General features: G+C 40.1%; 1 protein-coding gene across 2 annotated transcripts in view; it reads right to left on the reverse strand.

Annotated features, from left to right (window-relative positions):
• The window catches only part of LOC140479043 (ubiquitin carboxyl-terminal hydrolase 47-like), a 32,859-nt gene extending 10,213 nt beyond the window's left edge, over window positions 1-22,646 (reverse strand). Inside the window, exons 1-8 of one of the 2 annotated variants that reach the window (XM_072572834.1) lie at window positions 22,319-22,646; window positions 21,042-21,138; window positions 19,839-19,954; window positions 18,560-18,648; window positions 17,316-17,447; window positions 11,123-11,218; window positions 9,746-9,883; window positions 6,744-6,785 (exon numbers count right to left, since the gene is read on the reverse strand). In XM_072572834.1, the coding sequence (XP_072428935.1) occupies window positions 6,744-6,785; window positions 9,746-9,883; window positions 11,123-11,218; window positions 17,316-17,447; window positions 18,560-18,648; window positions 19,839-19,954; window positions 21,042-21,138; window positions 22,319-22,463 (855 nt within the window). In that variant the 5' untranslated portion in view covers window positions 22,464-22,646. Of the gene's footprint in view, window positions 1-6,743; window positions 6,786-9,745; window positions 9,884-11,122; window positions 11,219-17,315; window positions 17,448-18,559; window positions 18,649-19,838; window positions 19,955-21,041; window positions 21,139-22,097 lie in introns of both variants that reach the window. The other variant, XM_072572833.1, reaches the window with a different exon arrangement.
• Between the last annotated feature and the right edge of the window lie 275 nt (window positions 22,647-22,921).

The following is a 22,921-nucleotide window of genomic DNA, read 5'->3' on the forward strand; positions in this document are numbered from 1 at the left end:
CTGAAGTGATGCATATCTGAAGTGAATGGGACCAAGTGATTCTTATTAATTTTGAGATCCTTGATTTGGGCCATTTGGCCTAGGACAATCAGGGAGCCCTGTCTGACAAAGATTAACAGGAGATTTACAGAGTCTCCAGATTTCAGAGACTGCCTCTGAGCTGGCTGGTTGCAGCCAGCGTACTGTACACATGAAATAAATGGTGATTTGGTGACAGGATACCTCTGTGCAGATATTTCAATGGCATTAGAAGAAAACAGTACATGCCTGAAGAACATTCACTCGCAAGAATTGGCGATAAGCATTTCTGGCATCATGCCATTATTTAGGAAGCTTGACTCATTCGATCCTGCCATTGAAAACTGGGCCCAGTATATGGAAAGAATGCAACATATTTTCCAGGCAAATCACATCAGGGCAGATGAAAAGAAAAAAGATTAATTCTCAGGTCGGGTTGAAATGCCGACAAATGTAGACAAATCCTTCTGGCTGCTTGTGGACCTGCAGCATTTTCAGTTATTAGGTTTTTAAACTTTCCCAGAGACACCAGACATAAAAAGCTACCAAGAGTTGATTAATTTGGTTAAGGAACATTACGGCCCCAAACCTCCTCAAATTCTGAGACACTGTCAGTTTTATTTGGCTGGGCAAAAATCTCCCAGGAGAAGCTACCAGAGAAATAGCAGGCATAAATTCCCAGACTCAGGTGGGGAGGCGTGTAGTGAATGGAAGCAGATGGATCTTATTGCATGGAGATACCTGATTGGCCCAGATTAACAGCCCGATCAGGAAGCCTTGGCTGACAGAGATAAATAGGGGATTCAGAAAGTCTCCTGATGTCAGGCACTAACTCGGAGATGGCTGGTCACAACCAGTGTTCAGTGCACATGTAACTAAAAGTGACTTGGTGATGGGATACAGGCCTCTGCAGTTATTTCAATATCATAGTCCAATATCCTGGATTACCAGGCTTCACTACATAGAAAACCATTTAAAGAATAACCATTTGGGTGAATTGGTGAAAATTACCAGTACCTCGAGAATGGTTTCCAGCAAAAAGTACCAACCTCTACAAGAAATGAAACTCCAGGAACGAAAGCAACTCACATGAAGAATATTCTGCTCTTAGTTCTACATGTGAGAGTGAGTGTGAAAAAAAACAGATGGGATATCCTAAACAATGCACATGGGAAAACAGATCATGTATCTACTAAATGTTTAAGTGCTCACACAGTGGGCTTTTTTCCCATATCACTTCCAGGGCAATGATGACTTACTCTTCAAGAAACTGCCAGCCAATAAGAGACCAGCAGCCACTGTGAGCATCAGAGGTCACAGCATCAGATGGCACAATAACCCAGAGGAGTGAGTGCATTGTTTACCATTACAGGTGCATTGGGAGGTTCTCATAGACAAAGGCATGAAGTTGGCTTTCAGTGTTACCTTCTGGCTCTCAGCCATTCAATCCCTTTTGCCTCCCCAAATAATTCTCAGATTGTGGCAGCTCAAGGCCCCACAAGTAACCTGGAAGGCTGACTTTTCAGTTTTACCTTTTCAGAAGACTGCCACTGTTCTCGCCTTTAATCATGGCATTGGCATGTAAAGGGCTTTAATTGGTCCACTTAAGGCTCCCATTTGGTAATGGGGCAGCAAGTCCTTCTCATATTGAACTTAATTTCTGTGGTGGTGCACAGGTGTCAAGCTCCAGGTAAATGAGTGAGCACTAAGAAAGCAAGCTCTGATGCCAACAACCCTGGTCATCTTTCTCTTCTGCCACCTTTCCTGTGCTTTTCAAGGTGAGGAGATTAGACCCCAAGAATCCGATCATGTTCCAAAACAGGGTGGTCTTGAAGAAAGTTTCCCCTCTCTGGACTGGTGTGAGAAATGGTGACAATGGTGCCAATGCACAGTGAGAATGGGGGAAAAATGACAGATTCTTGATGTGCAGAGAAGTTTTCCCTATTTTGCCTATGAGCCCTAAATGGTGACTTCAGAACCTTGCCGAGAGTGGCAAGTACAAGACTTTGCATCTCATTAAATCCCCAATTCATCCAACAGCTCCTCTGACATTCCTATATGCACCATGCCCACCAACCAACTCAATCCTTCCTCCGCACAAGTTGGCACCAGCAAACCACCTCCCTCACCATATCAACATGCCTGCTCTCAGACTAACTCAAATACCACATCAAGCTTTTGCTACTTTGAAGCTCAGAGACACTAATGAGACACAAACCTCAGGATGCTTTTGCATTGACAGGAGCACGCACATCCTGTAGATGTTAGCTTGCTTTCTTAGTACTCACTCATTTACCTGGAGCTTGACACCTGTGTTTGCTTCACATTGCTTTCTTAGTGCCTGCTTGTTTCAACTCAAGTTTAGGCAGCAGCCTCTGCATGGTGCACATTGCTTTCTCAGCACACAGAGCCTATACCACTGATTTACAAGCTGCCAGCCTCTGTGGCTGACATTGCATTTTAAAGAGAAAAAGGCAGCTAATGACAGTGTGGAGCACTGACACTCCATCTGTCAGTCAGATATAGGGTGGGCATGCTGCTGTAAGGTAAGTCAATGTCAGACCTGCAGCATATACCAGCAGCCTTTGCAGCAAGCACATTGCTTGTGCTTAAAGCAAATGGGCATGAGTGAAGGTCAAAGGGAAAGAGTCATTAGTCAAGGGTAAAGGAGAATTACAGTTAATCAGCAGGTATCGTCAGTCAGCTACTCATCTGGTGACAATCCAGGGCTTGGCCACGGTAAAACATTTGATTCTATCACAGCCTAGGAATTTCTGTCTTTACAGTCTGAAGATTGGGTCACAGTCAGTCCTGCAGATCAAGTGCAGAGATTCAGGGATTACAGGTAGTTTAGTCAATGTGATGTGGAGACTATAGATCAAGAGATTAGGCCCAGGGTAGTTTGAGCTGTCCTTGCCAGATCAGTCCAGAGGAAATTGTCACTCATGGAGGTTTCATCAATAATGGTCAGGGGGTTAATCGGGGACATATCAATGGAGATCTGGGGAAAGCAATAAGCACAAGTCTGGGACTAGGTTTCATTGTATTGGGGTGCTGAGGAAATTGTGAAACTAACAACTTCAAGTAGGAGAGTGGGATTTCAGTCAAAGGGAGCTCTGAAAGTAGGAGCTTCAAACAAGTGATGATAGCTCTAATTTCTACATGGAGAGGGTATAGATATGGGGAATTCCCAGGTTTAGGTTCCTGGGTAAAGTGGGCACATTAATAGCAATTTAAAGGGGTTCCAACAAAATAGCAGGAATGGGGAGCATAGAGACCGAAACACACTGGGACCATAGGAACAGCAACAGAAAAGGGAACATGAGTAATGGATAGAAATTCATGACTTACAGGTAGAGGCTGCAAGTCTTTGACATTAATATGAAGATGGAACCTTAACATGTTGGATCAAGTGTCAACAACACTATAATTTCACAAAATGGTTGTCATCCCATGCAGAGTAGGTCGAGTGAGTTACCATCATTTTTCATGAGGGACAAAGTTAACCTCTTGGTTTTTGGAAAAATGTGAGCATAATGCCTCCACTAATTAAGTAATACTACCCATCTGGCTTCAATTTGTATTTCATTCGCGGGACATTTATTGTCCTAGGATAAGGTCTCTATGCTCCAGCAAAAAAAATCCATTGTATTATGTGCAATTGTCTCCTTGTCAAGTCTGCTGAACAAAATGCCATAACAACAAGGAAAGTAAAAGCAGAACCTGAAGTCCCATTTCACTCCTGTGATAAATGTGGATAACATACTGTCATTATTTTTGGAATTCGAATTTTTGAAACATACCAAGCTTAAATTTTAGATTCAGTTTTGCAAGTCATTACTTTTTAAAAGGTCACCAAGTCAATTGGAACACTGCCCCAAATGCTTTATCTCTAAGAATGCATGTGATTCTGTAAAATGCCAGCAACCTATTTTGGTATTAATTGATGGAATGTCTATAGTGCTGAGTTCATGACAGAATGAGAACCCAGACTGGGCCTTTGTTTAGCTTTTGACCTCAGTCCAGAATAATTAAGTTTTCAGTTCAGAAGAGAGGCTTTACCCAAGCAAAAAGAGTTTAGTTTGTTAAGTCTTTAAACTGAGAGAGTTTGTATGGACTTGATGTGTCAAATGGCCTGTTTCTGCACTGTAGGAATTCTATGACTCTATCTCTTAATCTGCCTCACAGCTATCTCTGCCACCCAATTTTTGCCAATTTCAAACCTGAAGATATTATATTCAATTTCCTCATCTCAACCACTAATAGATTATTACGAAGAGCCAAGAGGGGGCAGGAGAAGTTGTTGGCAGATAGGATCGAGGAAAACCCTAAAGCTTTTTGTAAAGATATCAGGAACAAAAGAATGGCTACAGTAAGATTAGGACCAATCAAGAACAGTAGTGGGAAGTTGTGCATGAAGTCTGAGGAGATAGGAGAAGTGCTAAATGAATATTTTTCATCAGTATTCACACTGGAAAAAGACAATGTTGTCGAGAATACTGACATACTGGCTACTAGACTAGACAGGACTGAAGCTCGCAAGGAGAAGGTGCCAGCAATTCTGGAAAGTTTGAAAATAGATATAAATCCCCTGGGCTGGATGGAATTTTTCCTAGGATTTTCTGGGAAGTCAGGTAGGAGATTGCAGAGCCTGTGGCTTTGATCATCATGCCATCATTGTGTACAGGAATAGTGCCAGAAGACTGGAGGATAGCAAATGTTGTCCCCTTGTTCAAGAAGGAGAGTTAGAGACAACCCTGGTAACTACAGACCAGTGAGCCTTACTTCAGTTGTGGGTAAAGTGTTGGAAAAAGTTGTAAGAGATAGTCCCTTTGAGATTATGATAAATTCTAAGTTAATAGGGACAGTCAACACAGTTTTGTGAAGGGTAGGCCATGCCTCACAAACCTTATTGAGTTCTTTGAGAAGGTGACCAAACAGGTGGACGAGGATAAAGCAGTTGATGTGGTGTATATAGATTTCTGTAAGGTATTTAATAAGGTTCCCCACAGTAGGCTATTGCACAAAATACAGAGGCTTGGGATTGAGGGTGATTTAGTGTTTTGGATCAGAAGTTGGCTAGCTGAAAGAAGACAGAGGGCAGTGGCTGAGTGGGAAATGTTCATCCTGGAGTTCAGTTACTAGTGGTGTACTGCAAGGATCTGTTTTGGAGCCACTGTTATTTATCATTTTTATAAATGACCTGGATGAGAGCATAGAAGCATAGGTTAATAAATTTGCAGATGACACTAAGGCCGGTGGAGTTGTGGACAGTGCTGACGGATGTTACAGGTTATAGAGGGACTTAGATAAGCTGCAGAGCTGGGCTGTGAGGTGGCAAATGGAGTTTTATGTGAAAAAGCGTGAGGTGATTCATTCTGGAAGGAGCCAACAGGAATAAGGAGTACTGGGCTAATGGTAAGATTCTTGACAGTGTAGATGAGCAGAGAGATCTCCGTGTTCATGTGCATAGATCCTGAAAGTTGCCACCCAGGTTGATTGGGTTGTTAAGAAGACATACGGTGTGTTAGCTTTTATTGGTGGAGGGATTGATTTTCGGAGCCATGAGGTCATGTTGCAGCTGTACAAAACTCTGGTGCAGCCGCACTTGGAGTATTGCGTATAGTTCTGGTCACCACATTATAGGAAAGATGTGGAAGCTTTGGAAAGGGTTCAGAGGCAATTTACTAGGATGTCGCCTGGTATGGAGGGAAGGCTGAGGGACTTGAGGCTGTTTTCATTAGAGAGAAGAAGGTTGAGAGGTGACTTAATTGAGACATACAAGATAATCAGGGGGTTAAATAGAGTGGACAATGAGAGTCTTTTTCGTCAGATGGATATGGCTAGTACAAGGGGATGTAGCTTTAAATTGAGCTTTGATAGATATAGGACAGAAATCAGAGGTAGTTTCTTCACTCAGAGTAGTAGGGGTGTGGAATGCCCTGCCTGTAACAGTAGTAGACTTGCCAATTTTAAGGGCATTTAAATGGTCATCGGATAATTAAATGGATGAAAATGGAATCGCGTATGATAGATTGGTTCCACAGGTTGGCGCAATATTGAGGACTGAAGGGCCTATTATGAACTGTAATGCTCTATGTTCTATTGTGAATAGCTGGGATACAAGCAATGGTCCCTGGGGTATCCCACTAATCACTGAGTGCAACCTGGAAAAAGAACTTTTTATCCTTACTCTGTGTTTCCTGTCTGTCAACCAGTTCATGATTCAAGTCAGTTCCCTACTTCTTGCACTTTAATGTTAAATATGATTTTTTTTCTTCATGCAACTTTAAATAATGCCTTTTGAATGTCCAAGTAAATCATCTCCACCAGCTTCCCCTTATCAACTCTATAGTTATAGCATCAGAAAATTCCAATAGATTTACAAGCTTGATTTCCTTTCCATAAATCCTTGCTGACACACGAGGATTAGTTATCATCATAATCACCATGGAAATCAGTATTAATACAGAAAACAAATGTGCATAAGAAAAGTTTTATTTCATCAACCATATATTTGAAACAACTTTACTATATATACTGCAATAACTACAGTTCTAGAAATTAAATATATAATATCAAACATTCCATTAAAGATCCTGGGGTGTTGGTTTGGGGCTGAGGGGAGTTTTAACTTTTAGCAATAGTCTAAAATGGGTGACATAGCAATTGAATCAATTGCTTATTGTACTATGATTTTTTTTTCTTACTCATTAATTTCTTACCTTGGCTGTTATTGGTTTGAAACGCCATTCATTTGCATTATCCTGTACAGAAATTGAATTAAAAGCAATAGTAAATATAAAATGAATTATATTCACTGTATAACATGACATTTTCAGATCAAGTTGGTTCAGAATAAGCAATACACTTGAAGTACTAAATGTTGTAAATGGATTGCATATGCAAACATTTGCCTAATACGTTGGACTATGAAACTCTGCTGACTTTATAAATAAGCCATCAAGTGCTGTGAAACATTCCAAATCATTTATAATATTTGGTGTAGCAGTTTCATATACTTACTAGCACCCCTGATATCAAGTACTCAACAAAACAGACAACAAAACATGAAGAATGATTATTTGAAGCTGTGCAGGCCATTTTGTTTTTCATCCTGGAGATAATATTAGTGGGGTGGAGCATATGATTAGGAGCCTGAGTAGGCCACTCCAACACACTTCATGATTTAATTCATGGGTGATCTCATTACACCATATTCCCATCTCACCATCATAATCCTTCATCTCCCTGCTGCTAAAGGATGTATCTACCTCTGTCTTAAAAATATTCAAAGGTTCTGCTTCCACTGACTTTTGAGAAAGAGAATTCCAAAGTTAACAAAACTCAAAAAAAAATTATCCTCACTTCTGTTTTAAATTGGTGATTCCGTACTTTTAGGGCAGCCTGGTGGCTCCATGGTTAGCATTGCTGCCTCACAGTGCCAGGGATCTGGGTTCGATTCCAGCCTCGGGTGACTGTTGGTGTGGAGTTTGCAGATTCTCCCTGTGTCTGTGTGGGTTTCCTCCAGATGCCCTGGTTTCCTCCCGCATTCCAAAGATATGCAGATTAGGTGAATTGGCCACGCTAAATTTCCCATAGTGCTTCAGTGGATGTGTAGGTCAGGGGAAATGTAAATTAAGAGAGTAGGGGAATGGTTCTGTCTGTGTTACTCTTCAGAGGGTCAGTGTGGACCTGTCTGGCCAAAGGGCCTGTTTCCACACTTTAGGGATTCTATGGTTTTTCATCAATGGCATTCATGTTTCAATCAAATCATCTCTCACTCTTTGAAACTCCAGCAGATGTAAATCTAGCCTATCTGGCTTCTGCTCAAAAGGCAAATCATCCATTTCAGGTATTAATCTCGCAAAACTTCTCTGAACTGCTTTCCAAGCATTTGCTTTCTTTTTTAAATAAGGAGACCAATACGTACATAATATTCCAGACAGTCTCACCTATGTCCTGCATAATTGTAGCAGAAACCCAATACTTTTGTACTTAATTACCCTTACAATAAATGGTAACATGATTTCCAAATTACTTCCTGTCCCTTTTGTGACTCCTGTCCAAAACAGTCAGATCTTTCTGCATCTCACAGCTCTGCAATCTTTCATATTTGTAGTTTTTCTTCCAAAACAGACAACTTTTCATTTTCAGTTGCATGATCTTTGCCCACTGACATCCCCTGTACATAGCCCTTTGTAGCCTACTTACATCCTCATCACAACTTAATTTACCACACAGCTTTGAGTCAACAGCAAAGTTAACTTCCGCACTTCAATCCCTCCATCCAAGTCAATTATAAATTATGAAAATAATTGAGACCGCAGCACTGATACCTGAGACACATCTCTCATTATATCTTGCCAACTAGAAAAAGACCACTTATGCCCACAAGTTGTGACGTACAAGACATCACATTAGTGTGGGACAAGCTGTATAGACATCTTTATGTGTCTGTCATTTTTCTCTCTGATGATTATCTGAAACAATCTCTATATATAAACCTGACCCTGATATGAGGTTTCAATCATACATCCACATCATCACTATGGTTGCCTGTTTCCACCTCAGTAACAGTGTTTACGTTTGGCCAATCTCAGTTTATCAAGCAAGCCCTCAGTTCTAACACTCCAAAGCACCTTTCATTCTGATCTCTTGAACATCCTCATTTTTTAATCACTCTATCATTGATGGCTACGTCTTCAAATGCCTGGGCGCTAATCTTTTGAATTTCCATCCTAAATTTCACCACTTTTAGTATCCTTAATATGGAAATCCCAGTCCTCTGGAATGGAAAATTCTAAATATTCAGTGTTTGAGAGAAGGTCCTCATCTTAATTCTAAATGATCAACAACTTACACTGCAAATGTACTCCCGTGCTCTAGAATCTCAAGCCACCAGAAATAACCTCTTAGTGTCTACCCTATCAAGTCCCGGTAGAATCTTCTAATTTTTATTGCAGTCACCTCTTATTCTTCCAAACTATAGAAAGCACAGGACCGATTTACTCAGCTTTTCATCATCAGTCAAGCCTCTCAGCTGTGCTGCTTCCATTGAAGGTATGTCCTTCTTTAAAGAATGAGACCTAAACGGTGCACAGCAACATACATGAACACAATTACTCATGGCTTTGGTGGGATTGTGCCTGGACCATCTTGTATTAAAGAAAAATATGCCATTTGTCTTTCTATTTGCCTGCAGTACATGCATGCTGACTTTGTGTTCTTCCTAGTTGGAGCACATAGTTTGCATGAAGTGGCAATCACCATTAATGGTTGCATTGTTCATGTAAATACCTCTACCAAAGTCCACTTTCCAGCCAATTACTACTCTAATCTCATTCAGTAAAAATGTTGGTTTTCCCCACAAAATTACATCTTGTAAATTGTTCTGAGTGCAAAATGAAAAGCTGTAATAAAGTGCCCTTTTCATCAATCCTGATGTAACTAAACCTGTGAGCGAAATTTGTCACTATAAACTAATGCTATAAATGAAGGGATGTACACAAATTAAAATGATGCAGTGAAAATTAGCAATACGCCATTATGTAATGACACTTCCAATCTTCTGCTCCTGATGTAAACCCAAGTATAATAATACTAGGTAATGACAATGATGATATTTTTAAAGAATTCATTACAACATAATCTTCCAGCAAAACATGTACTACAAACTACTTTCCATTAAAATGTTAGTATGAAATGTATTGGCAAGTACCCTTACCAGGGATTTGTTAAATTGCAAAGTCAACGGAATTGAAATCTGAAGATGAATTTTCTGGTAATGCTTTCCGTTGCTGACAACTCCAAATCGTTTTAGTTGAAATGTGAGAAGTTGAGGTAACTGTTTAAAATAATATCGCTGAAAAATAGAAGATTAATTTACTGTAAACATTCTTAAAAGGTGACTTATGAAAATTTAAAATAAAACCTTTTTTCAGTGTCATTCATAATTAAAATGGAAATACTGTATGTCAAAGGATTATGTTCCAGGGAGACTGAAATATCATGGTAGTCCCACAAATTTACTCCATTGTCTGTGATGGTCAATTCTGAGTGCAGGAACTCTTCAAAAAAGCCTCCATCTCGGAGTTACAGTCAGATACTTTGGAGGCTTCTGACTTACCTACCTTGGTAATTACCTAGAAATGCTAAACAGATTAAAACAGTTCTAAGTACTGGGTACCTTGACAAGTGATGAACTAGCCCCTCACTTCTCCAACTGGTTTGCCTCTGACCCCCACCTTCTATCATTACTCCACAGCACCAATTATCCCATAACCATCCCATTGACTTTCCAAATCTGTAATTGCTGCTGATTCAACCTCATCACTTCCACTGCCTTGATTAAACCAACCCCTACGTAAGACCTCACCTGACTAGCCCTGAGGCATGATGAATGCTCATGTGACCTAACCTGTCTATACTAATATAACCTGATTATCCCCAAAATCCAGTCCAAATACCCGTGAGACCCAAAAGTCTATGCACTCAATCTCTCAATCTCCTGTCAACCTATCACTTCAGGCACCCACCACCCTAACCCGTCACCCACCTACTTTGTCTCCATAGCTTCTCAAACAGGAATTGGAATTCAAAATTCTCCAGCTCACTGGAATGCAGTAGTTAGTGCCCTTTAAAGAGCATTTGGCCTCTATGAAGATTCTCACTGCTACTCCCTGGAAAGGTTTCTGTAGGATCCCCTTTTGGAAGACAGCCTAAAAAAACTATAAAATGGTATGTAAGAAATTTTGCCTGACTTGCTTTGGTAAACAGGGATGCCGACCCAGATTGGAGGACTTAGGTCAATGTTTTTAAGATATTACAAATATATCCACTTCCTTTTTAAATGTTGTTTGTGTCTACATTTTGAATGAAAACTGCCTGTATTAAATTGTCACGCTGTAATAATACACTCCCTTCTTGGTTCTAAGTGACATCCAACATTACTAAAGTTTCGTGGAGATGATTTCTTGTTGAAAGAAAACTGACCATATCCATCCAGCTGTCTGTATTCTATTTGTCATCACGCCCCTTTGTTAACAGCCAATTGCTTATGAAATTATATAAGCTGTCATTGGCAACAGATTGGAAAACTTACTGTTTTTGTTTTAGTCTTTTTATTACAGGTGTCGCAATAAGGTGCATTGTCATAATCCAGGGTAACAGCTTCCAAAAACATTTTGAGCGATTCTTCCTTTAGAAAGAAAATAACAGGTTAGAATTTTAAAAGTCCATGTGACATCTATGGCAAAACACAAACTAGCATGTTGCCATTTCCAATTGTTTCAACAGAGTGTATGCTCTTAACGCACATATTACACTGTAAATCATCATCCACATGCAATTATACCCGTAATGCCACTCCAGCTCCTGCCATGTAAGCTTGTAGCTTATCAACCACTTAAAAGCACAAAATTAAATATTAAGAGATTTGAGTCTTAAAGTGAGACTTGATACCATATTCTGTAACAAGTTAAGAATGCAAACATTTGAAAAGGTTATCACTGAACTACTGTAAGTCACATATTTTCATTTGAATCACAGCAGCACTACATGTGACGTGATAAGTGTACATGCTCTTTGTATTCCACTATCAATTCCCTATGGTATAAATCTTAATATAGTCTTGCAACTGGAGTTTCTTTTCAGACATAACAGCACCTATATTTAAGGTAGGAGGATTTCACCACTCTAGACAGGATAGCAATATGAAATCCTTCAACAACAAGGATAAGTAGCACTATATTTGGATTTAAATCAAATTTATAAAAAATGCCCGATACAATCAATACTAAAATCACAAATTTCAAACAGAGAGCTGGGTTTCTCTTTTATATTAAACACTTTTCTGTAGATACCTAAAAGAACACAAGTGATTTTTTTTAATTCACTTGTGGGATGTGGGTATTACTGGCCAGCATTTATTGCCTGTCCCAAGGTGCCCTTGACTGCTACAGCCCACATGTTGTAGTTAGACCCACAATGCCAACAGGGAGGGAATTCTAACATCTTGACCCAGCTATAGTGAAGGAACAGTGATATATTTCCAGGGCAGGATGGTGAATGACTTGGAGGGGAACTTGGTGACGTTCCCACGTATCTGCTGCCCTTGTCCTAGATAGGTTATTGTTTTGGAGATGTTGTCAAAGATCTTTTGTGAATTTCTGCAGAGCATTTTGTAGATAGTGTACACTGCTGCTATTGAATGTTGACAATTAAAGGAGACAAAACTTGTGAACGTGGTGCCAATCAAATGGTTGCTTTGTCCTGAACGGTGTCATGCTTCTTGAGTGTTGTTGAGCTATACCCATCCAGGCAAGTGGGGAATAATCACACTCCTGACTTGCATCTTGTGGACGATGGACAGGCTTTGGGGAGTCAGGAGGTCAGTTACTCACCAACGTAATCCTAGCCTCTGTCCTGCTATTGTAGCCATTGTGTTTATCTGGTAAGTCCAGTTGAGTGTCTAGTCAATTGTAATCCTCAGGATGTTGACAGTTGGTGATTCAGTGAAGGTAACACCATTGAATGTCAAGGCACACAGTGATCAGATTGTGTCTTATTTGAGATTTGTGTCTCATTTGTGTGGTGTGTTTGTTACTTGTCTGCCCAAGCCTGGATATTGCCCAGATCTTGTTGCAATTGAAAATATAGACTGCTTCAGTATCTGGGAGTTCTGAATAATGCTGAACATTGCGCAATCATTGGTGAGCATCTCCATGTCTAAGTTTATGATGGAAGGAGGGTCATCTGTGGAGCAGCTGAAAATAGTTGGGCCGAGGCCACTACTCTGAGGAATTCCTGCAGCGATGGGTAGACCATTGGGATTGCAATTGGCCAGGATGGATTTAGCCCACTTTATGTGACCAGTTTTAGTCTGGGCATTGTTTTCAAACCTAATTGGATCGGGTCCAGTATTGCGGCTGCACTAGCACTCCATGGTTAGGGACATAGCTAGTTTTATAATATAAAATTTCAACAACATTACCAGGGCTTGCTGTGATCTATTGCTTTTGGGTTGAGACTTTTCTGGATAACATATGTGAAGAATAGAATAGCTAATAATATGGTGATCGGCCACCATGACACCATTAACTTCCAGACATAAGGCTGAGGCATGGCTTACATACTAGTGAAGAATTTAGACAATAGACAATAGGTGCAGGAGTAGGCCATTCTGCCCTTCGAGCCTGCACCACCATTCAATATGATCATGGCTGATTATCCTTAATCAGTATCCTGTTCCTGCCTTATCTCCATAACCCTTGATTCCACTATCTTTGAGAGCTCTATCCAACTCTTTCTTAAATGAATCCAGAGACTGGGCCTCCACTGCCCTCTGGGGCAGAGCATTCCACACAGCCACCACTCTGGGTGAAGAAGGTTCTCCTCATCTCTGTCCTAAATGGTCTACCCCGTATTTATAAGCTGTGTCCTCTGGTTCGGCACTCACCCATCAGCGGAACATGTTTCCTGCCTCCAGAGTGTCCAATCCTTTAATAATCTTATATGTCTCAATCAGATCCCCTCTCAGTCTTCTAAACTCAAGGGTACATAAGCCCAATCGCTCCAGTCTTTCAGCGCAAGGTAGTCCCGCCATTCCAGGAATTGACCTCGTGAACCTACGCTGCACTCCCTCAATAGCCAGAATGTCTTTCCTCAAATTTGGAGACCAGAACTGCACACTGTTCTCCAGGTGTGATCTCACCAGGGCCCTGTCCAGCTGCAGAAGAACCTCTTTGCTTCTATACTCAATCCCTCTTGTTATGAAGGCCAGCATGCTATTAGCCTTCTTCACTACCTGCTGTACCTGCAAGCTTACCTTCATTGACTGGTGTACAAGAACACCCAGATCTCTTTGTTCTGCCCCTTTACCTAAATTGATTCCATTTAGGTAGTAATCTGCTTTCCTGTTCTTGCCACCAAAGTGGATAACCACATTAAACTGCATCTGCCATGCATCTGACCACTCACCTAACCTGTCCAGGTCACCCTGTAATCTCCTAACATCCTTCTCACATTTCACCCTGCCACCCAGCTGAGTATCATCAGCAAATTTGCTAATGTTATTACTAATACCATCTTCTATATCATTAACATATATTGTAAAAAGCTGCGGTCGCAGCACTGATCCCTGCGGTACCCCACTGGTCACTGCCTGCCATTCCAAAATGGAGCCATTTATCACTATTCTTTGTTTCCTATCAGCCAACCACTTTTAGTCCAAGTTAGTACTTTGCCCCCAGTACCATGCGCCTGAAGTTTGCGCACTAACCTCCTATGTGGGACTTTATCAAAAGCTTTCTGAAAGTCCAGGTACACTACATCCACTGGATCACCCTCGTCCATCTTCAGAGTTACATCCTCAAAAAATTCCAGAAGATTAGTCAAGCATGATTTCCCCTTCATAAATCCATGCTGACTCTGACCTATCCTGTTACTACTATCCAGATGTGTCATTATTTCATCCTTTATAATAGACTCCAGTATCTTTCCCACCACTGAAGTCAGACTAACTGGTCTATAATTTCCTGCTTTCTCTCTCCCACCTTTCTTAAAAAGTGGTACAACATTAGCCACCCTCCAATCCGCAGGAAAGGATCCCGAATCTATCGAAATCTGGAAAATAATCACCAACGCATCCACGATTTCTTGAGCCACCTCCCTGAGATGTAAACCATCAGGCCCCAGGGACTTATCAACCTTCAGACCTAACAGTCTCTCCAACACCAATTCCTGGCAAATATAAATTCCCTTAAGTTCAGGTCCTTCAGCCACTGTTATCTCAGGGAGATTGCTTGTGTCTTCCCCAGTGAACACAGATCTGAAGTACCAATTCAATTCTTCTGCCATTTCTTTGTTCCCTGTAATTATATTCCCCTGTTTCTGTCTTCAAGGGCCCAATTTTAGTCTTAACCACTTTTTTGCCTTTCACATACCTAAAAAAGCTTTCGCTATCCTCCTTTATATTTTTGGCCAGTTTATCTTCATACCTCATTTTTTCTCTGTGTATTTCCTTCTTAGTAATCCTCTGTTGTTCTTTAAAAGCTTCCCAGTCCTCTGTTTTCCCACTTATCTTTGCTATGTTATACTTTTTCTCTTTTAACTTTATATGTTTCTTAACTTCCCTCGTCAGCCATGGCCATCCATGCCTCCTCCTAGGATCTTTCTTCCTTTTTGGAATGAACCGATCCTGCATCTTCTGCATTTTACACAGAAATATCCGCCATTGTTCCTCCACTATCATCCCTGCTAAGGTATTGCACCATTGAACTTTGGCCAGCTCCTCCCTCATACCTCCATAGTTCCCTTTATTCAACAGAAATATTGTCACTTCCGATTGTACCCTCTCCCTCTCAAATTGCAGATTGAAGCTTATTGTATTATGGTCACTACTTCTCAATGGCTCCTTCACTTCGAGGCCCCTGATCAATTCTGGTTCATTGCACAATACCAGCTCCAGACTTGCCTTCTCCCTGGTAGGCTCCAGCACCAGTTGTTCTAAGAATCCATCTCGGAGGCACGCCACAAAGTCTCTTGAGGTCCAATACCATCCTGATTCTCCCAGTCTACCTGCATGTTGAAATCCCCCATAACAACTGTAGTAACATCTTTGCGACAGGCCAATTTCAGCTCCTGATTCAACTTACATCCGACATCCAGACTACTGTTTGGGGGCCTGTAGATAACTCCCAAAAGGGTCTTTTTACCCTTAGAATTTCTCAGATCTCTCCACACTGACTCTACATCCCCTGATTTTAGGTCCCCCTGCGCAAGGGACTGAATATCATCCCTTACCAACATGGCCACCCCACCCCCTCTGCCCGACAGTCTGTCCTTACGATAGCACATGTAGCCTTGAATATTCATTTCCCAGGCCCTGTCCACTTGAAGCCACATCTCAGTTATCCCCACAATATCATATCTGCCAATTTCCAAAAGAGCCTCAAATTCATCCATCTTATTTCTAATACTTCGTGCATTCATGTATAGTATTTTTAATTTGTTACTGCCCTCACCCTTCCCATCAACTCCTACTTCACTCAACCTTACAGCATGATCCCTTTTTGAGTTTTCTGCCTCATTGATACAGTTGTCTTTCTTGACTTCCCTTGTTCTAACTTTCCCTTCAATTTCTTTCTTAAACATCCAGTTTGTCCCCTCCCCCCACTACTTAGTTTAAATGTAGCTGTGTTGGAGTAGCAAACCTGCCTACCAGAATGCTTACCACAAAACATACCCCAGTGATCCAAGAATTTAAATCCTTGCTTCCTGCACCAGTTCCCCAGCCACATGTTCAAGTCCATTACCTCCCTGTTTCTGGTCTCACCAGCCCGAGGAACTGGAAGTAAACCAGAGATAACCACCCTGGACATCCTGCTTTTCAGCCTTCTTCCTAGTTTTTCAAAGTCCCACTGTAGTATGTTCCTCCTCTTCTTCCCAACATCATTTGTGCCAACATGTACCACCACCTCTGGCTCTTCACCTTCGTCCTTGAGGATTTCCTGCACTCTGTCTGTGATGTCTTTAACCCTAGCACCAGGAAGGCCACACACCATCCTTAAGTCCCACCTGCAGCAATTTAATGAACTGTTATTGCAGGGACTGCTATCATCAAGCGTACATTACAATTATATGGACATGAATGTGTGGAGTCAAGCTACACAATTTGGATAAACTGCAACATGCTTCCTTCAGTGTGCCATCCTGCAAATGAACTGAGCTCAGTATGGTGGAGACTGAGAGTTTTACACTATTGGGCAAACGCCTGGTGATATGATGACGACGACATCAGGAACATGGCTCTTAAAGGTATATTGCATAATTGCCGTGAGACATAAGACAGCATCCACTTCTTTTTTAAAGGAAAGAAATTGCAAACAGATATATCTCATTTAATATAGACACAGGTTGTGAATTCAGCATACAAACATGCTAAAACAGAGTGATGGTGGGAAACGCCAAAGGAAATCTAGATTTATTTTGACAATTCTGGCTCAAAGGAAAATGATTCAGCCTTATAATTTGCACTTCTACCCTGGGCATCCTCTCACTAGTTATTTTATTTTACAGCACCATAGCATTAGAGATCAGAGGAAATGAGAAACCAAGAAAATCAAAAGATAAAAGACTAACTTCATTCAATTTGGCTGAAACATTTTTCTCCAAGCATGTAAATTATCTTGGGTTAACATGGTAAAGCTATGGATACGAGATATGTCAGTTATATTAAACTCGACAGTTAGAATGAATGCAAAAACAAAACATGGTATTAATGCAAATAAACTTACTAGACTTTTTATTTCTGATGAAGAGTCAGGTGAAAAAATGGATAACGGCAGGTCCAAAAAGAAACAATCCTCCGTAACAAGTTCTTCACATACTGAACACTGCATGGATTGAACCATTGTGATCTGATAAAGCTATAAGATAGAAGCCAATGAACATATAGCCCATATTCTGTCATTCAGGATTTAATTATAATATCAAAATAAACCTAATGTTTTAAATCTCATGTAAAAAAAAATTCTTATGTTTTATTGATTTGCTTGACAAAAGGAGTCAGTCTTTCTTTTTAAAAGAGCACAATATATTTTGAAGGGGCTGGGCAATGAAAGAGCATAAATTACCTGGGAGATAAAATTCCTCAGTCCTTCTGGTGCTCTCCCTCTCATTATGAAGAGTGCAGCACAAGGGTTAAAAGTCCTCAGCACTACTGGCACTTTCAAGACTTCCTGCAATGGTGGAGCCTCTGCTTATTCTTAAAAGGGCAGTGACCCACAAGCCCTGAGATGCCAATTCCTTAGTCTTCATATATCAAGAAACATGGCTAGTTCAGTGAGATCAGCCTCACAGAAAATTCATGCTGCTTAGAGACTGGTTTGCAAAGTGAATAATGTTGTACTTAACTCTTTCCTGACAAACATCTGGCTCACATGGATTTGTAAGTATGGAAAATTCTTTATGACAGTATGGTGTCCTCACTAAGGGGGTTGATGAATAAACGGATTGTCCCCCAAGAGTAAGGGCAGCCAATTGCCCATCCCAGCTCCTGCCAGACCTCACACAATTCACTGGATTTCTTAAACTATGGGGCAAACATATGTCCAAGATGTCATCAATTGCATGGGTACTAGTCCCAGCCATTCAAATGAGGAGATCACCTGCTGACATATATGCTCTTTTCTCTAGCAAAAGTAGTCCTAGCAAAATTATAGTTCAGATATCTTTATCAACAAGACTTTTTACCCACGTTCAGTGATAGTAAAAAGATAATGAGAACAGTTATTCAAATTTGTTGGTGATATGCCAAGAAGGAGAGTGAGAGGGAAAGAGACAAAGAGAGCGAGGACGTGAAATGCTGAAAAACAAAATCAGCAAAAGGATGTACATGATGAGAAAGATAAAGTGAGGGAGAAGAGTTGAAGACACTTAGGAGGATGTACCATAAAAAAGCACAGAAAAATTGGGAAGACGGCAACACAAATAAGGACAACTTCAAAAATAGTGAATAGGTGCCATAGTTGAATTTTACCTTCAGAATGTTATCCCCTTGGCCCACTTCAGCACTCAATTTGTTAATCATATTGCGAAAAAATTCTTCAATATCAAGCTGTTTAAAGACTTGAAAGGAAGAATGCTTAGAAATTATACTTAATTGAAATTACAAGCATATACAATATATTTAACACATTGACCTGGATTCCTTATATGTTGGCATCAGTGAAAGCTAATAAGTATAAACTTCTGCCAAAGAAGAACTTTGCAGTTAATCCTTCAATAGTGTATGCACTGAAGTGTTAAACTAGATAATGGATTTGAATGAGAGTAGGCTTGAACCAACAAATTTGGATTTAGAGTTGATTATATTCCCAATAAGATTAATCAGCAAATACATTGCACACACAGTCTCTTCATTTAAGTCACCAATGAAGATTTTAAATATGAAACCCCAGCACTAAGCCTTGCCATGATTGTATTTAATAGCAGAGCAGACTTAATGTGTTTGCGTATGTGGTCTTCTAAAAGCCCTATTGGAAATCTTGGTGGCTACCTTATATTGATTATATGTCATTATGTTCTTCCCCAAAAGATGTATCATTTTCTAAATCCACTCTATCAATATCTTCCATAATTTTAAACACCACTCCTAAGTCACTCCTCAGCACCTTTTCTTTGAAAAGAGAAGAGACATGTCTAGCCAATATTTTCCTGATACATTTGCTGACACTCTTAGGTATCACCTGAGATGAAAATAAATTGCTTCAGTCAAAGAGTTCTGAATATTTGGAATTCTCTTCCCAAGCAGATTGTGTATGTTTCATTACTAAATACGTTTAAGGCACGGATTGACAAATTCTTTGCCTCTCATAGAATTAAATGTTATGGGAGAGGCCAAAGATCAGCCATGATTGTATCGAATGTCAGAGCAGGCTTAATGGTAGCTGCATTTGTGGTCCTTTAACCAAGGACCTGATCTAGTGTAAGTTGTTGATACTTTTAATACTTAATAAAAATACTCAACGTTGTCCACACCAGTCCAATATCGACACCTCCAAATCATAATTTTAATGGCATACCACAAAGATCCAGAGCTTGGCCTTCACAATTTTTACAAAGAGATGTCTTTGGAAACTTAAGCGTTGTTTTCTCTAATGAGTCTCTATTATTAAGTTAAAGAACCACCTCAAATCACAGAAAATTAACAAATGGCCCAGGCAACAATATTGCGAACAAGAGAAACAATTTTTTGATGGATAAATAAGTAGATTTATATATTTGGAAGTTGAATGAATGGTCTGCCCAATGCTTACCATTCAGTTGCAAGCTCATGGTCAACTCATTCGTCCTTATGTACTTTTCTTCTTTGCTTTCCATCTTATTGAACAAGTTTTGTAACTCATGTACAAATGCCACATTTGAATTTAACCTGAAAAAAATTGTATTTTGACATTTAGGAAAATTGATTGCTTGAGCACCTAACAAACAGAATAATCTTGAATTTCCCATTGGAGAAATTCATAATCTGTCAAAGTCTACAAATAGTTATCAGTCATCTTTCAAATAGAAATATATACTTGGGCATATAAATAAAGGAAGTAAAATTGTTTTGTTGATAATTTCAGTGGCAAAGGAAACCAGAAATCCCTTCTTGTATTCAAACTAATTTTTTGGATGAATTTTACCTCTAAACATATTTGTTACAATAAGCAGGATTAAACTTTATGCCATTTGATAGGAAGTCACAAAAGGTTTGGTAATGTAGAATGCTCCCATTCCAAGCTATTTTTGGAGTTAATTGGTGTGATGCTATGTGAACAAGAGTGTTGCATATTTTAACAAAAACAATACTCCAGCTAGTGCTTTGTCCGGTATTCCATTTTATACTTTGGATTAATCTGCACATTTTATGATATTTCGTGCCTTTTGTTGAAGTTTGAAAAGAATTCATTTGTAAGTCCTATTAAGAAAAGTATAATTTGTGTAATATTGCACTTTTGAAAGTGATTAATGGCTGCAGACAATATTCTCTCACTCTATTTTTAACACTCCCTAACAAAGGGTGGTGAGGTGTGGTAATGGGACAAATTACATGTATAGTATGATTTCTCTACCCAACACAAAAATGTTCTTTAAATTCACACAAACATTGCACCTAAACATTTTTCTTTTGCCTAGTTTAGAGCTTTTTGAATTTGTTGAGTAGTCAGTATTAAATGATCAGCAGTTTGAGGTTATAGACTTGCTGTCATCATATTTCTCCTCTCCCATTTCACTTTCCAACTCACTTCCCCACTTAGCCCCACTCCCTGATTATTGAAAAGGTTTCAAAATGCACTGAACTTCTCTGGGTTTCAGTTACTCATGATTCACTTCACATTGAGAATTTTTGCCTCTCTTGTGGCAGCATGCAATTGTTTCTCAAAGTCCGAATAGAAGTTGACCAACTTTTCCAGTTGTAGATTTTTCTAATGCTGAACCTTTACACAAACAGAATGAACACTCCTAAAACCTACTTGTAAATGGACTGTTTAACTTCTGGTGTCAAGAACCATGTTTGAAGTAATACGTTCAGAAAACATGTGGCTCCTTGATTGATGAGGCCCACAGAAGCTGCACGAATACAGAGACATAAAAGGGAAAAGTTGATTAGGAACACAACAGTAACTTTCCTGCTTAGACAATCTTGATGATAACCTGCATTTATAAGATGCTCCTCACATGTAGCGAGACACAAAGTGCTTTCTTAAATTGAATAAACATAGTAGGCACAATTTTAGATTAAATTCCCTATAGTGTGGAAATAGGCCCTTCAGCCCAACAAGTCTACACCAACCCAGACCCATTCCCCTACATTTACCCCTGACTATGGGCAATTTAGCATGGCCAATTCACCTGACCTGCACATCTTTGGACTGTGGGAGGAAACTGAAGCACCCAGAAGAAACCCACGCAAACTCCACACAGACAGTCACCAGAGGCTGGAATCGAACCTGGGACCCTGGTACTGTGAGGCAGCAGTGCTAACCACTGAGCCACCGTACCGCCCCAAACTAACAATATTGTTAAAAATTAGGAAGTTAGAAATTAGAAACAATTAGAAATTGAATACACATTTGCAAAAGCATAAAATGTGGAACAGCCATATCATGGGTAGAGCTCCAAAAAGACCACTCAGCATGACCTCTAAGGCAATTGGTTATGGCTTCAACAGTTGCCAATAGCAACTGACAGCCATAGGTTGTAACAGAATGAAAACTGGACACGGATTTTCCATGCTTGTTTCTCAATCAGTACTGTTTGAGGGCTGCGGTAATTTTAATCAGTAGGTGCCAGAAAGTTTAAGAAAGTTAAGCCCTGTTGTGCTAACAGCAACAGGGCTTAACCTCGACGTCGATCCCATTTTTTTTTCAGGGATCATCCGGTCTTGAGCTTTGGTGCAGACTTTGCGTATTGAAGGTGTCTCCATATTGCAGTCCAGTTTCAGCTTTCGAAGTACACGAAAGAATGCAATTACAATTTTACCGTCATGTCACTGACCTGAAACTTATGTTTTCTTCTGCAAATATTACCTGTAAATCTTTCTATGTGTTTTCTTCTTTCCCCCCTCATGCTATCTGCTTTCATTGACCTGTTCTTTTTTACACAATTGCCCATCGAAGTAGCTGTACATATCCAGAGCACAGACGCCTCCTGCTCGCTTGGAAAGCGACTTGTCATCCGGTACATTAATTCGTCAGATTGGTTGGGCGTGAAAAGGTGCGTTAACACAAAGGTGACCCGAGCTCCTTACCGGTGTTTCCAGACGGACCAATGCCGCTAAGACGTAACGCAAATGAGAAAAGTCTGTACAAAGGCCACGTGCCAAACCGAAAAATCAACAAGATAATCGTGATCGAGTATCTGGCTGCTCGTTGAACAAAATTGAGCCACCACATCACGAAACGTTTCACTCCCAAATCTTGCTACGTTTGACCAAATAACTTTGTTTTCACCCCTGAATAAAACAATCTCTTTTATTATCAGAAATATTCATCATTTCTCGCTTGCAATGGTGCAAAGTGTTTAACTATCTGTTTCAGCTTGCCAAGTTTCTGCTTGGCAGAGGAGAGTTCAGAGAGGTTAAGTTTCACTTTACTGTAATGTAGGTGTGGTCCAGGCAATGAGAATGTGCGGAAACTACTGGCTTGCTGGGAAATGACTGCTCCCTTTTGAGTGGGTCTCAGTTATTAATCTTTGTTGGTTGTTGCTCCTTCTGTATAGCTTTCAGAGCGGACTGCTGCTGAAACTTCTGCAACAACAACGACATTTAAATCCAGTGGCAGACTATAGTAGGGAAAGAAAATGTTTATCCCGTGAATGTGAACCCTGTCAAAAGATTCAGCTTGATTTAATT

The sequence above is a fragment of the Chiloscyllium punctatum genome, chromosome 6 (assembly GCF_047496795.1).
Source record: "Chiloscyllium punctatum isolate Juve2018m chromosome 6, sChiPun1.3, whole genome shotgun sequence".
In the NCBI taxonomy this organism is placed as follows: domain Eukaryota; kingdom Metazoa; phylum Chordata; class Chondrichthyes; order Orectolobiformes; family Hemiscylliidae; genus Chiloscyllium; species Chiloscyllium punctatum.